A 12966-nucleotide genomic window follows, 5' to 3' on the forward strand; every position below is an offset into this window, starting at 1 on the left:
CAGTTGGAGCTTTGAATTACAACTGGTCATTTGCCAAATACTGGCAACACATGAAGCGGACCCAGCCGCTTGCAGTGTCAGGATGTTAACGACCGTTTGTCATTTTTTATTTTCACCAGCTCCCACAGGACACTGACGGGTTTTTCGAAACCACATTAAATGACGATAGCTAATTAGCAGGCACTTTGTTGCTGTCAACAAACTGAGCGCATTGTGTCAGCTTAGCGATGGCTCTGGCGAGACACGCCTAGCATTTTGTCAATGCATTTGGGTCAGGATAGACAGGAACTCTGCTACTTACTCGTCCGCCTTTGCCAGCTTCATGTTGAAACGGGTTCTCAACCGCCGTGTCTCACAGCTCGACGGCAACTGTACGCAAATCAGCGACCCGAAAGTTGCCCAGCTTTGTGACTTTGGGTTTCGCGCTAATGAAATTACACATATTGGATCCTTATCTGCTACTTTCACGTCTGAATCTGTTCAAATGTCGCTTTATGAGGCCTCAATTCTCATTGCATACTTCGAGGCGTGCATTTTCCTAATGAATATTTGAGGGCTCCAACCATCTAACCATTTGCTTTGGCGGCCAATACAGTTTTTGTTTCGACCCGTGTATGCATAGATTATTGATGTGTGGAAGTCCAATTTGCGTAAGTATGTGTGCCCAACTGTTTATTCAATGGGTTGGGCATATGAACAATGAGTTGGCGAAATTTGAGTCAGAATATTGCATGAAAATATATTTTTGTGACCCTTTAAAAATTAAGCTCGACTTCTTTCATCATACATTAAAAGCTAACAATTGCTAATGCCAGTCAATTCAATGTATTTTCATGTTTGCTATTCAAGATGGTATTAATTGCAAGCAGCGTTCTGAGACTTGTTGGCTTTCTCTGACTAACAGTGCTTTTAGTTAAGGAGAGTAGATGACAGATATTTGTGTTATAAAAAGCAGCTAACTAGTTCAACACACCTAGAAATTAATTTTCATTTAAATAAAAATTATCTGAGAGGTAATTGTTCAAAGAGAGCTTAAGAAGTTTACTATTCTTTCCAATTATTGTTAAAAAGAAGATTCTTCTACACAGATAATTCTTTTTTATTTTGTGTAGTGAACATCAGTCTTGACAGTCAGGTAATGGCACTCTAGGTTCACACAGCATAGTATGGATTCAGAGTATGCACATGTTGCTGCATAATTGAATATAATTAAATATAATTGAATAAATAAAGATTTTATAATAAAAGGAGAAGACCATGGCCTAACAAAATTCACTCAAAATTTAATGTAAGACTTCAGCAATCGTCCACTGATGTCTATCAGCCAATTGAAGGGAAAAAATTAAAAATATATATATTTACCTTAATAAATGTGCAAAAAACTGTTTAGGAAAATTCCAGTTTTCAGCTTCTGTCCCACATATGTATTTAAATTTCCACAGCACAGTTGCACAATTTAACACTCAAGGTTTTGTTTACATTTTCGTTAAAATGCTGGAAACTCGAATGCGCTTTTGGTTTTAAGGAACCGCAGTTTTTAAATGAGTTTAAGCTAATTTTAAGAACGCCTTTTTCCACGCGCTGAAACGTATGCCATATGTTGTAGTTCTCTCGCGATCTCGTTGCAAAATGGCTGACGATGACAACGTCAATGACACGCACAATGGAAGCTCTACAACTACGCCGGAACGGGGAGCGGGGAGTCGGAGGTAGTGGGAGGCGAGGCAGAACTTCTATTAAACGCCAACCTTTTGATGACGTTGTCGCTCAATAAAACGCCACTCTTTGTGTTGCAACCTGATGGACGTAGCACGTTGGATAATACCTTAATTATAAAATAATAATTGCCACTCTTGACTTCTTTATGCACGCGTATTGTTTGTACATATGTATATGTAAAGTTTTTCGTTTGGCTTTGTATGTGAGTGCGATTCGTTTATTTGTGCGCACACCGACAGCTTTGCTAGTTGGACACCAACTGAATGCGAATGTGTCGACGGCCTTTGGGCAGAGGCAGTGCCAGTGCCAGCGCCAGTGCCTGTGGGACCAGTTGAGTTCGGTTATGTTTAGTTTCGAGATAACCGCCTGGATGCCTTTCGTCGCCTGCTCGACGCGTATTATTGTTATTGTAATTAAAACGTTTCGCTTCACACATACGCACTCAGCTCGTCTTTCTGAATGTGTATGGGCACATAAATGTACATATATACTGGCATATATTTATACATAAATGAGTATGCACACGTACATATGAGTGTATGAATGAAACGACCCAGTGTCATTCATATGGTGAAATTATATGGCGAAAGTCGAACGCAACACATACCATATACATGAAGAAGAAGAGTTAGTCGGACAATAAAGGATTGGGTTCACATACGCGCATATACAAACATCATTTTAGCAGTCCTGTCTTATCAGTAGCATTCAATTGCATTCGCTTGATTGGTTAATTACTTAAAAAGCTAAGTAGTTTTAGTGCCATTCGATATCAATTTATAAATAGAAACATTATTAGAATGGCCATTTTTATCTGGAAAAACTACTCGAGCTGAATCTACTTCATTAGCACACAAGACCATAGACATCTAAGTAAATCTGCTAAATAAAATATTTCATAATTTACTTTTGACTATGCAATGAGCGCTGGAAAATCTTTTGAAACATTATGGATGTATATCACCTCTATTTAAAGTATTTTTACTAAAGAATAACCACTTTGTCAGAATCCATTTCCACCTTTTAGTCTTCACCTCTCTAGCAGTGTTGGATGTCAAAATTTGCATTTATCGAATTGTATATTAAATTAATAGTCGCAGTACTTACTGCTCCCCCGTTGGCTGGGTTAGCGGATTCCTGATTGTCTCAAAGGGGAATACAAGAATACATTTGACTTTGCAAAAAGGGATTAACAGGCCCCAACATGGAGTTGTTTTTCTCCACATGCTTGCTATTGATGAAATAGACTTTCTCTCGTTTTGCTCCTTCAGTAATCTAATTATTTCTTAATTAGAATTCAATTGTTTTCTCTACACAATTTGTTGCTGGGTCTATAATGGCTCCGACTACATTTGACTGAGAATCGGGGCATAGCTGGCCATAAGGTAAATTAAATTCGGCGTTAATACATTTATTGTCTTATTTTTAAAGTGTTAATTATAATATATATATTTTATCGAACTAACTGATAAATTGGAAAGATGTTAACTTGAATGTGCTCCAAGCTATATACTACTATTTGTAAGCTGGCAGCTATGACTAAAAAATCTGATCAGTCGCTACAGTTGGAGTTTTTACAGAGCAAGGAGCTTCCAGAATACGTATAATGAACTAAAGGCACTGGCTTCGTGGTATTACCTTTCAACATTATAAGATGGCATAACAAACCCACTTTCAAGCTTTAAAGCCACGGCCAGTGACTGTAACTTTGGCATTTACTAGAAAAACGAGCAGATGGTAAGAGTATACCCTTTTTCATCCAATTGTTCCTTTTACTTTACTTCATAATGGGTCTAGTTTGTAATAAATTTAGCCTGGCCTGGGCAAGTGCACTTTCATACTTTAGACTTGGAAAGGTCAAGACAAAATCGGAGCAGTTTGTCAAGTAACGTTAATAAGAACAATTTGTAAATAAAAGGGGAGAACAACAATAGACTTTAGAAGCAAACCCCACTTCCCAGAAATGCGTAATTAAAGCGTTATAATAATGTTTTAATGGAAACACCATTGATTTTGCATGGAAAAATATTGAATACATTTATATATAATATTTCTAAAGTTAGAACAATAAGTATAAACAACAAACAAGAACTTACTCCAAAGGTATGCCCAACAGTTTTCCTGGCAAGTTGGAAACAAACAGAACTAGACCCAGCGTCACAATTACGAAAAGGAGAGCCAGAAACACATACTTTCGTATGGCTGGCCATAGGATATGGCAGAAAGATTTGAGTGGATGTGTCAGGGGATTGAAAGCGGTTTCAGCACGACTGTTAAATTGAGTAAATAATATAGTTGGGGATGTGACAAGAATATAATAAAAACCTACTGGGGGGCCTCTAGTGCCATGGGAGGTTCGCGGCCATAGCCAGCAGGCGCATCTGAAGCCTCCGTCTCTGTGCAAACGTCCACTTGCAGCTCGATCTTGCCCTGCACAAAAATCGGGAAACAATTCATATATACATATAGTATATCGAGAATAAACTCACGCTCATTGATGTGACCGGTAGATCGTGAGGCGGCTTTGGCGGGCTATGCAATGGGAACCAGCCTTTGATGTGTTTGCGTTTGAAGAGATTCAAACGCTTGCGTTTCTTGGCTTGAGGATCGCATTGCGCAGCCGTTGAATACGGCTTAATAATGTTGGATAGATTCAGCTCGATGGCACCCAGATAATCATTTTGTGTTATCACATCCTTATCCCAGACTTGCAAATAGATAATGGGCGGACGTTTTATTTCAAATTCCTCATTGAAGCCACTTTTTCGCCTAATAACCATCTGACCAATGGAAACCACAGCACACAACACCAACAATACGGCAGCAGAGCATAGAATATAATAGGATATGCAATTAGCGCGTAATGAGCTTAAATATTACTTTACAAATTCCAATTGGGGGCAAACGACCCCAAGCTAACTCACCATGTCCTCATTGGGCGAATACATCATGGCGAATATCATACGCCAATTAAATGATGCCTTGCCGGCAAATGCGCGGTAATGTATATCGGTGGATTGGTGCTTTTGCGTATCCTGGCACCAGCTGCAAGGCAAAAAATTAAAGGTCCGCATAATTGCATATCGCTTACCACCACCACCCTGTCATGCTCACCCCCGGACAAAGAGGTCGCTCATTAGTTTGCCAAATATATTTTTATCGCCAGCCTGTATGCCGCTCAGATTTTTGACCACAACACGCACCTCGTAGCTGGTGGGCGGTATGGGTGTGATGTCAATGGGCTTCGGATTATACATGTTGGCCTCGAACAGTTCCACCCACATCTGCAGCTTTCCCTGCAATTGTAGATTGCACAACACTTAGAAAATACTCAAAAATTATTCCTCTTGATAACAAAAAAATTATGTAAAATCTCATCAGCAAACTATATTGTGAACTTACTAATATGTTATCCAACTTAAAATAGTGATAATACTCCTATCAGGTGCACCTTACTGAGGCGATTTAATTAATTTCGTATAGAAAAACAAGTTTTTACGGCCCCGTTTCGTTTTTGAATTCCACACTGATAGACAGATGCACAAATCTATATCTATTCATCAAGTCAACACATTTTCATTAACAATCTTTATTTACTACGAAATAAATAAGAAGTTAGCTGCACAGGTGAATAAACCAAGAAACTACCTACTCAAGTAATTTTCGGGTCAAGAAAGAGCAAAGAAAATTATTCGAACACTCAGAGAAAAACGAAGAACTTAGGGTCTTACTAGAATTCAAATGGAGAAGTAAATAAGTAGAAATAATGAAAAAATTTTAAATTAGCTTACAAATGTAATCCTTATTAAATAAGGCTAGTATCAAGTGTGGCATGTTGAAGCTATTGTTAAGTCAGTTGCTCTTCTCATTGGTAGAATCATTAATCAATAGCAAACGAAGTCAACTTTATTGTTGGCTTTATCTATTTAGTATCTGATTTTATGGAGTATTCTACTACAAGTAGCTTTGATGAAACTTGATATCTACCTGTTCGAGTCCCGGATAATCATCTCGATAGAGGGAGCGTGTCTCCACATGCTCTGGAACCAGCTTGTAGCCGAAAGAAGGCAGCTTGTCCAAGTTCTTCAGAACTGTGAGGCTAAGGCGCTCTTGCAGGTCCTCGGCTGTGCGAACGACAAGTTAAGTTTCCATACAAATTAAGGGACCGTGTTATGCTCACATTTTGAAATTACAGTCTCGTCGGCAAACAGCATACCATCTACCTCGACGACATTCCCATAAAAATAAGGTTGCTGAACGCCACGCTGCAGGCACAAATCCATCAGGATTTCTGATGGCAGACGCACGTCGTGCCACATATTGTAGCCACCTCGGCTATATTCATGGGCAATCCCCACCGTGGCGCGATGCTTGCTGCGCCAACGATCCTCCAGATCAATAAGTGTGTGTCCAATAATATCATCGCGTAGCTTGTCATGATCGTAAACCAGCACCCGCAACATGTGGTCGCCAGGTAAGGTGGCCTCCAGTTCGAAAAAACGACCAAATATGGGATTGCTCTGATTGGGCACATAGTGGGCCGAGTCTGAGATGGTCTTGGCGCCCAGAAACAGCTTTACATAACAATCGGAGTGGCTGTTACTGTCGCGGGGCCGCATCTGCAAGCCCTGCACCACATAGATGCGCGCCGTGAACTTCACCACCTCGGACAGGGCTTGCACCTTGGACTGGTGACGCGGATTTATAGCCGCAGCCAGAGGACGCAGCATATCACCACCACCGATATCGTCGACGTTGTCGCATTTGCACGGCGTTAGCTTGATTTGCAATTTTAGAGTGGCATAGATGTCCTCCTTTGGTGGCGCGTTCTTTTTCTGCTTCACGCCATGCACCAATTGAACCGGAACTGCCCAATCCTGTAAATAGCCGAACTGGGCCTGTTTTTCCAACTCGTTCGCATATATTACCAATCGGTGCTTGTACGAATACGTTTTATCTTTTGCATCAGTATACATTGAATTGTAGAATTTAGTCCACCATGTGAATTGATTTTCGGCCAAAAGTTCGCTGGCCTCCAAATCCGCATTCTTCAGCACTTTCTGGTTGGCGTAGGTGCTTGTGCGAAGGCCGAGGGCATTTTTGATTCGCGTCCAGCAGCTGTCTACCCTGACTGGCGGCATAAGTTCCGTCTCAATATCCTCATCGTAGTCAATGGTAAGCATTGTTGATGCCACCGATGTCTCCATATTGTCATCAATCCACATACACTTTGTCGTCTCATCCTTTTGCAAGAAGCTCGTTGAGTTGGGGATCAGAGCAGCGCCCAGGGTTGATTCCCCATTGGATCCGGACAGCGTTACGTCGGTGGCTATCATGGCCGGCCAGTACTCTTGCTGATCGGGAAGACTCTGTAAACCATTTCAATAGCATTCAACAGAAGTCTAATATCTAAGCAGCTTACACACCACAACACCTGCGGCATAGGCCACTAAAAAGTTGATGCTATTCCGTACGCGGGATGTGGACAGTCCGCTACTAAGAACCAAGTCAGCCATCATTACTTTAATTCGTCGTTTTCCCGCAGAACTCATGCCGCTCTTCTTGTAGTTACGGAGACCCACAAAAATTACTTCCAGGCTGAAGAGCAAAAATGAAACAAGTTGAACCGATTGCCACCGATATATTCCCTATGTATTTGCACATATTAATGTATATATGTCGGGTTTTAAAGCCCAGTGCTTTAACTGGTTAGCTAATAAGAAAAAATTATGCTCCTTTGGCCGTTCTTGGGCAAACGAAAGATACTGAAGATTACAGAATCTATAAATCAAATCTATATTTTAAATCGTAAACAAGGGGTTCTGCCTCTATATTTATGATTAAATGCGGACATTTTTAATCTCTTAACCTGTTAGGTCGTACACCACTATACGTGAAACGTCTTTTGATATAAAAGCATTAGTTTCTAACTTCAAAACTTTGCACTGCAACTTAAGGGCTCCTTAATAGTTAAAAAAGGCTCCTATTTATAATGAAGGTCGTTCCCTAAATTATCGCTCAATACTCACACATAGTTTAGCATGTTGGGTCGTATGGCTAGCGGTATGCCTGTCGCCATAGCTGTCTCCTTGCCATCGCCATGCGCATCCACATCCCCTACTAGCTCTATAAACTCAGCTGACATAAGCACCTCTGCCTGCACCACGCCCATTTTGGAAACGGGTACCCATTTAAGTGGCGGTGGAGTGACATTTTTTAAACGCTGAAGTTTCTGCAGCGGATTCTTCACTCCTGACGCTATACCTGCATCATCCCAGCTGGTGTCTTCCATGCGATCGTTACTTATGACACTCACCACTGACTGGGCCTGGCCCAGCAGATCATCGTCGCTCATTTTGTCAGCATCATAGAGCTCTAGGGCCAATTGTGGTGGATTCTGTATATACCAATTGATACTTCCAGGTAACACCACACTTTTGAAAGTGATCACCGCATTCCAAATAGGCGAGAGGGTTGCCAACACCGCATAGGTTTCACTCACCTTATCACCGAAGATTACACGCAAGTAGCCATCGCACTGACCCTTCTTATCGACTCCAGGTCGTACCTTGGCCTGATGCACATAGACGTGACAACGAAAGTGGGTTTGGGTAACGTTTGGTTGCCAGGTCATGGGCTCCTGGGACATCCAATCTCCAGCAATGTAGGCCAGGAAGTCCTTACGCTCCCGCTCCACAACAATGGCCATGCAGCCGAGCACTACACCCACAGTGCATCCACAATTGGTACAGCTGTGTGCACAATTTACATTTTTGAATGTGAAGCTCTGAACGCGCCAGCATTTGTTGCTAGTCGGATGTTTCTGACGCTGCTTCAGGTCCAGAAAGTTCTTGGCATTCAGCTTGCACGTGCCCACATCCTTACCGCCTGCGGTTAGCACCAATATCAGATCTGGCCAATCATCCTGCACCCGCATCATATTGGCTAGCGAACTGATCTCACCAATCAATCGGTGCAGATCATTAACAATGTCAACTATGGTGGCGTCCATGTGATCCAAGGGACTTGATTTGAGTTTCTGACGCAGCAAGCGCAGCTCACGCGGCATTTTTGCAAAGTAGTCCAGCAAATAGAGCTGCCGATTGATATCCCAAGTCGTGAGTTGGGTGTCCACCTCATAGTCAAAGCGATGCGCATCGACGCCGTCTTTAACCTTGTTCAGTATATTAGTGATAATGGATTTTATGCACTTGGCCTGTTCAATATACTGATGTGAATACTTTAACTGAAAGATCTTAAATGTGTCCAGTTCGGACTTCTGCAAGTGGATAGTGTTATTATTGCTGGGTAGTCTGTTACCCCTTAAGTACAGAAAAAACCATACCATATATGTGGCTGTATCCGCCATAAAATAATCGCTCTCAAACTTGGCCCGATTATCGGGCATGCGCGCACGCAGCATACAGGAGTGATATGGGGCATCCTGGCGAAAATATTTCGTATCTAATTTGCTGAATTTGCCGGGTGGTATTCTCAACTGACCCTCAATAGTATTGGATGAGTGCTCTGCTAATTTTACTTGAATTTTATAATTGGAAGCATTGCTGTGTATATGATTGCCCAGCAGTGGTAAAAATTCCACTTGATATATGTCATCATGCCAATATCGAGACTCGTCCATGCCATGGGTGTTCTGTGCAATCAGCACATGTGTGGGTTTCTCGTCCTTCAACGTTTCGGCACGCACCTGCAACAGCAAACGACCGACATAGCTCAACGGGTTGACGGGATCGTAGAGATGCAAATAAGTTGGACCCAAAGAGGGTTTATCTGTAAAGATAATAGCCCACCAATAGAATGTCTTAATAACAACTAATGCATACCCTTAAATGCAATTTCTTCAAACGACAATTCATATTCAGCCATACACTTCCATTGAAGGTGCTCGTGCGCCAGAATTAGGATAAGAAAGCGTTGGGCCAACGAAGGATACATCCAGGCAAAGCTGATCTCATGGTTCCAGACCGGCGTGGTTGTGTTTTTAGCAACGGGTGTTTTGCCCTTGAAAGGATGGAATCTGTACTTTAGAAATGAAACGCAAGTCAATGCAATAAGGGGATACATTGAAACCAGCAAACGATACTTGAATCATGTAATTGCTCTTCTTCACGAAATAGCCCCGATAGAAGCTGATGAAGTAGCGTATGTTGCTTTGCATACACGAGTCCATATTCTGCAGTAGATTACTGTAAACTCATACTGGTACATCAGTCTATAGCATACAAGTATTTGACATATAGTAGGATACTACCTCTTGATATCATCGAAGTCCGGGTCGACCGCCCATTTGTTCATGTCGTTGGTATCCTGTTTCTCATCGGGCTTCAGAGCACTTGCCACCGCACTGTGCTGCGACACAATGGCCAAATCAATTTGCAGATAGCCATGGGACTCATTCGACTCCATATTGACCCCCTGCTCGCTTACGGGCGTTTCCAAACGACCCCATTTCTTAAAGTAACCATGATTCGGCTGATTCCACACACTGTGCAAATCGATCAGGAGATCGCCTATAACCAAATTCTTCTTACACAGCACATATTTCTTGAGTTCAAAGAGAATGGTGTGACGAAGCAGTTCGGCGAGTGTGCAATTAAACTCAAAGACAAAGTACTACGGATGAGACGCATTAGGTATACCCCGCGAACTTACTGCCAACGTACCTCATTGAAGAATGGATTTACGGAGTTGGGAAATGTTTTGGTGCTCTTGCTCATTTTATCCAAACTCACTTTCACATACAGCTCGCCATTGGGTACCCCGACCTCGGACGCCTTATGCACCGTGACACAGATGAGAAACGCCTGTTTTGTCCCCGCAAAACAATCATCTGAAGCATTCATTGTGTTTGAGTTTCATAATTTGTGTGTAAGGTATTTTGATTATAAACTACACACAATACAGTTTTGCTACTCAATTGGTAGAAGGATATTCCCCTCTTGGGAGTATTTGAATTCGGATCAGAATTACAACAAGTACAAAGATATGGCAAACATATTTAAAATTCGTGTCAATAGGCAGAGCATAGACTGTTAAAGTGTTATAATTTTTGTATAGTGATGAGTTTGGTTTAAGCTGTCCCAGTACTACATACAATGGCTTAAGCAGATTGCAACTAAAATAAAATGTTTTTATCAGGCCATATGGCAACGCTTGTGGTTGAATTTAACATTGTCACCACACTTAAAAGCACAACTTAAAAGCTCGGAAAAGCTGACACTAAAGCCACATATAATTCACCTTCACAGCCCGGCCGCTACATTAACATATTGTTGTTGTTGCTGCTGTGTGTGTCAAGTAACTTCACTTGACTGAAGCTTTCAGCTCGCCCAACCTGTTCTATTTGCGTGTGTATGCCTACATATGCGTGTATCTGTATGTGTATGTGTGTGTGAGTGTGTGCAGCTGCTGGGCAAGACCAGCCCGTCAACGGCAGCAGTAGCAGCAGCAGCAGCAGCCGCAGTTCGCTGTACTTGTATGCGTATGGCTTATGGCTTATGCTATTCAGCTCCAGCATTGGACGCTTCATTTTCAGTTCGTGTGCACGGGCCAAAGCAAACAGTCGCAGCTTGTGGCGTTCTCGCAGATAGGCGTTTTGTAAATTTCAGTGTTGGCTTTGGATTCTACTTGAATTGAAACGAGCGTTTTGTTGTGCGCGTCTCAATTGAAATTTGCAGTCAGCGTCGCTGTTGCCGTTGCCGTCATAGTCTTCGTTGCCTGGAATCGTTGAAGCGGGAGTTGGTTGCCACAGATAGTGGCCCAGTCTTGCCTGCCCCTAAGCCGCCTCGCCCAAGCTCGTGGTGCGTCTGAGTTTCTGTCCCTCTATGTCTCTATTGTGTGCGTTTGTGTGTGTGTGTATTAGTGTGATTCTGATTTTGTGTATAATTTTTTGCGCGCGCTCAATCAAAACAGAAACGGAGTTACACTTGTGGTTGTTGTAACCAGCCAGCACAACAGAAATATAAAAAATTTAATTACAATAATTAAAAGCTAGCAGCATAACAAATTCATTAGTCATAAAATAATACTTATAAAAACAAAAAAGTTTTGCAATTTGTGTAAACATTCTCCAAATAAACGATATACATATATATGTACATTTTCATTAAACATCTTTTTTGTTGTGGTTGCTGCTGGGTGGGAGTGTTAACACACATCTTAGCTGTCTACTCTTTTGTGCATGTCTAAAAATAAGCCATAACATCGTGTGTCGCGAAAAGAGAGAAAGAAATAAGTTTAATCAAGTTCAAAAATACAAATCGTTGCAGCTCCTCCACACATAACCAGCACAGGGCGATAAAAAATTAATAAGCGTATTACAAACCGTGCCAATATATAAAAGGTAAGTTTTACTTTTAGTTTTATGTGCGCATAAATCAAAGTGCAAGCGAGGCTGCCACTGTTCACCCAGGACAGCAATCTAACACCCCAAAAATAAATGCCAGAGCCTAACCCCAGTCCACAACACCCCACCCAATACCAACCCACTCGCCACCCCCTGCTGATGTTGAAACGCACGCTTTTTGCGTTGTTGCTACCCAGTCTCCAGTCCTCTGCTGATTGCTGATGCTGCGTGATATTCTCCCACTCTCCAGCTTCATCTTCGCCCACTCTCTTCTTCTTCCTGCCTTTTGTACCGTTACTCAGTTGTTGCTGCTGGCATCTGTGCTACTTTTCATTTGTCATTTACGCGAATTTCTTTATTTTTATCACATGTTCTACCTTATTTTTGCTCATTTCTCTTCCACTTTTTATTCATGCCCAAAATGCACAATACTCATATCCCCCCATCCCCCTCTCTATCCATCTCTCTCTCTCTCTCTCTCTCTCTCTCTCTCTCTCTCTCTCTCTTACATACACATAGAATTACACGCACATACATTTTTACGTTAAGGCAGTGAAAGGTTTGAAAATATTTCCGCAGATTCTGTTTCTTTTGTGCATTTTCTTGTTATTGTTCCATTCGCTTTTTGATCTTGAAAACGCCGCATACATACATACATACGTTCAAGCACACTTACATACATATGTACATACATACGCGTATACAATATGCATGCCCCCCCTTCTGCCTCCTTTTGCTGACAATGCAGCAACTTGCCAAACAAGTTGTCGGTCGAAAACAGGAAAAGCATTAAGTCTGATTTTGCAGAATTGTTTATTGAACAATTGCGCACAAATATTGCTGAATTGTTGCAATAGCCTACATAAGGCCAAGATTCTGAT

The 12966-nt window shown here is 41.7% G+C and overlaps 2 protein-coding genes across 4 annotated transcripts in view; one reads left to right on the forward strand and one right to left on the reverse strand.

Annotated features, from left to right (window-relative positions):
• Positions 1-3750: 3750 nt before the first annotated feature.
• On the reverse strand, positions 3751-10634 carry LOC115632122 (fer-1-like protein 6). Of its 3 annotated transcripts, none has more exons than XM_030529123.1 (14): positions 10404-10583; positions 9992-10353; positions 9803-9926; positions 9564-9741; positions 9065-9510; positions 7749-8998; positions 7146-7317; positions 5900-7088; positions 5707-5843; positions 4834-5015; positions 4644-4764; positions 4209-4499; positions 4049-4149; positions 3751-3989 (listed from the first exon to the last, which is right to left on the reverse strand). In XM_030529123.1, the coding sequence occupies exons 1-14, from the start codon at positions 10581-10583 to the stop codon at positions 3812-3814; spliced, it is 4911 nt and encodes a 1636-aa protein (XP_030384983.1). In that variant the 3' UTR covers positions 3751-3811. The 3 variants fall into 3 exon arrangements, with proteins under 3 accessions (XP_030384983.1, XP_030384986.1, XP_030384985.1); XM_030529126.1 differs by having other exon boundaries at positions 3812-3989; positions 9824-9926; positions 10404-10634; XM_030529125.1 differs by having other exon boundaries at positions 3812-3989; positions 9564-9762; positions 9824-9926; positions 10404-10634.
• Positions 10635-11295: 661 nt separating this feature from the next.
• Positions 11296-12966, forward strand: part of LOC115632395 (tetraspanin-18) — a 33510-nt gene continuing 31839 nt past the window's right edge. Inside the window, exons 1-2 of the mRNA XM_030529525.1 lie at positions 11296-11540; positions 12009-12082. The gene's annotated coding sequence lies outside the window, so the exon portion shown is untranslated. The remainder of the gene's footprint in view (positions 11541-12008; positions 12083-12966) is intronic.

The sequence above is a fragment of the Scaptodrosophila lebanonensis genome, unplaced genomic scaffold (assembly GCF_003285725.1).
Source record: "Scaptodrosophila lebanonensis strain 11010-0011.00,11010-0021.00 unplaced genomic scaffold, SlebRS2 tig00001415-arrow-pilon, whole genome shotgun sequence".
NCBI lineage: Eukaryota > Metazoa > Arthropoda > Insecta > Diptera > Drosophilidae > Scaptodrosophila > Scaptodrosophila lebanonensis.

Bases quoted from the DNA above. Each gene is read 5' to 3' on its own strand.
- LOC115632122 (XM_030529123.1), bottom strand. From the start codon at position 10,583: ATGAATGCTTCAGATGATTGTTTTGCGGGGACAAAACAGGCGTTTCTC. The intron at 4,500-4,643 runs GTGAGTTAGCTT...TCCATTGGTCAG, and splicing joins ATTCGCCCAATGAGGACATG to ATGGTTATTAGGCGAAAAAG. The intron at 4,150-4,208 runs GTGAGTTTATTC...ATTTTTGTGCAG, and splicing joins TACCGGTCACATCAATGAGC to GGCAAGATCGAGCTGCAAGT.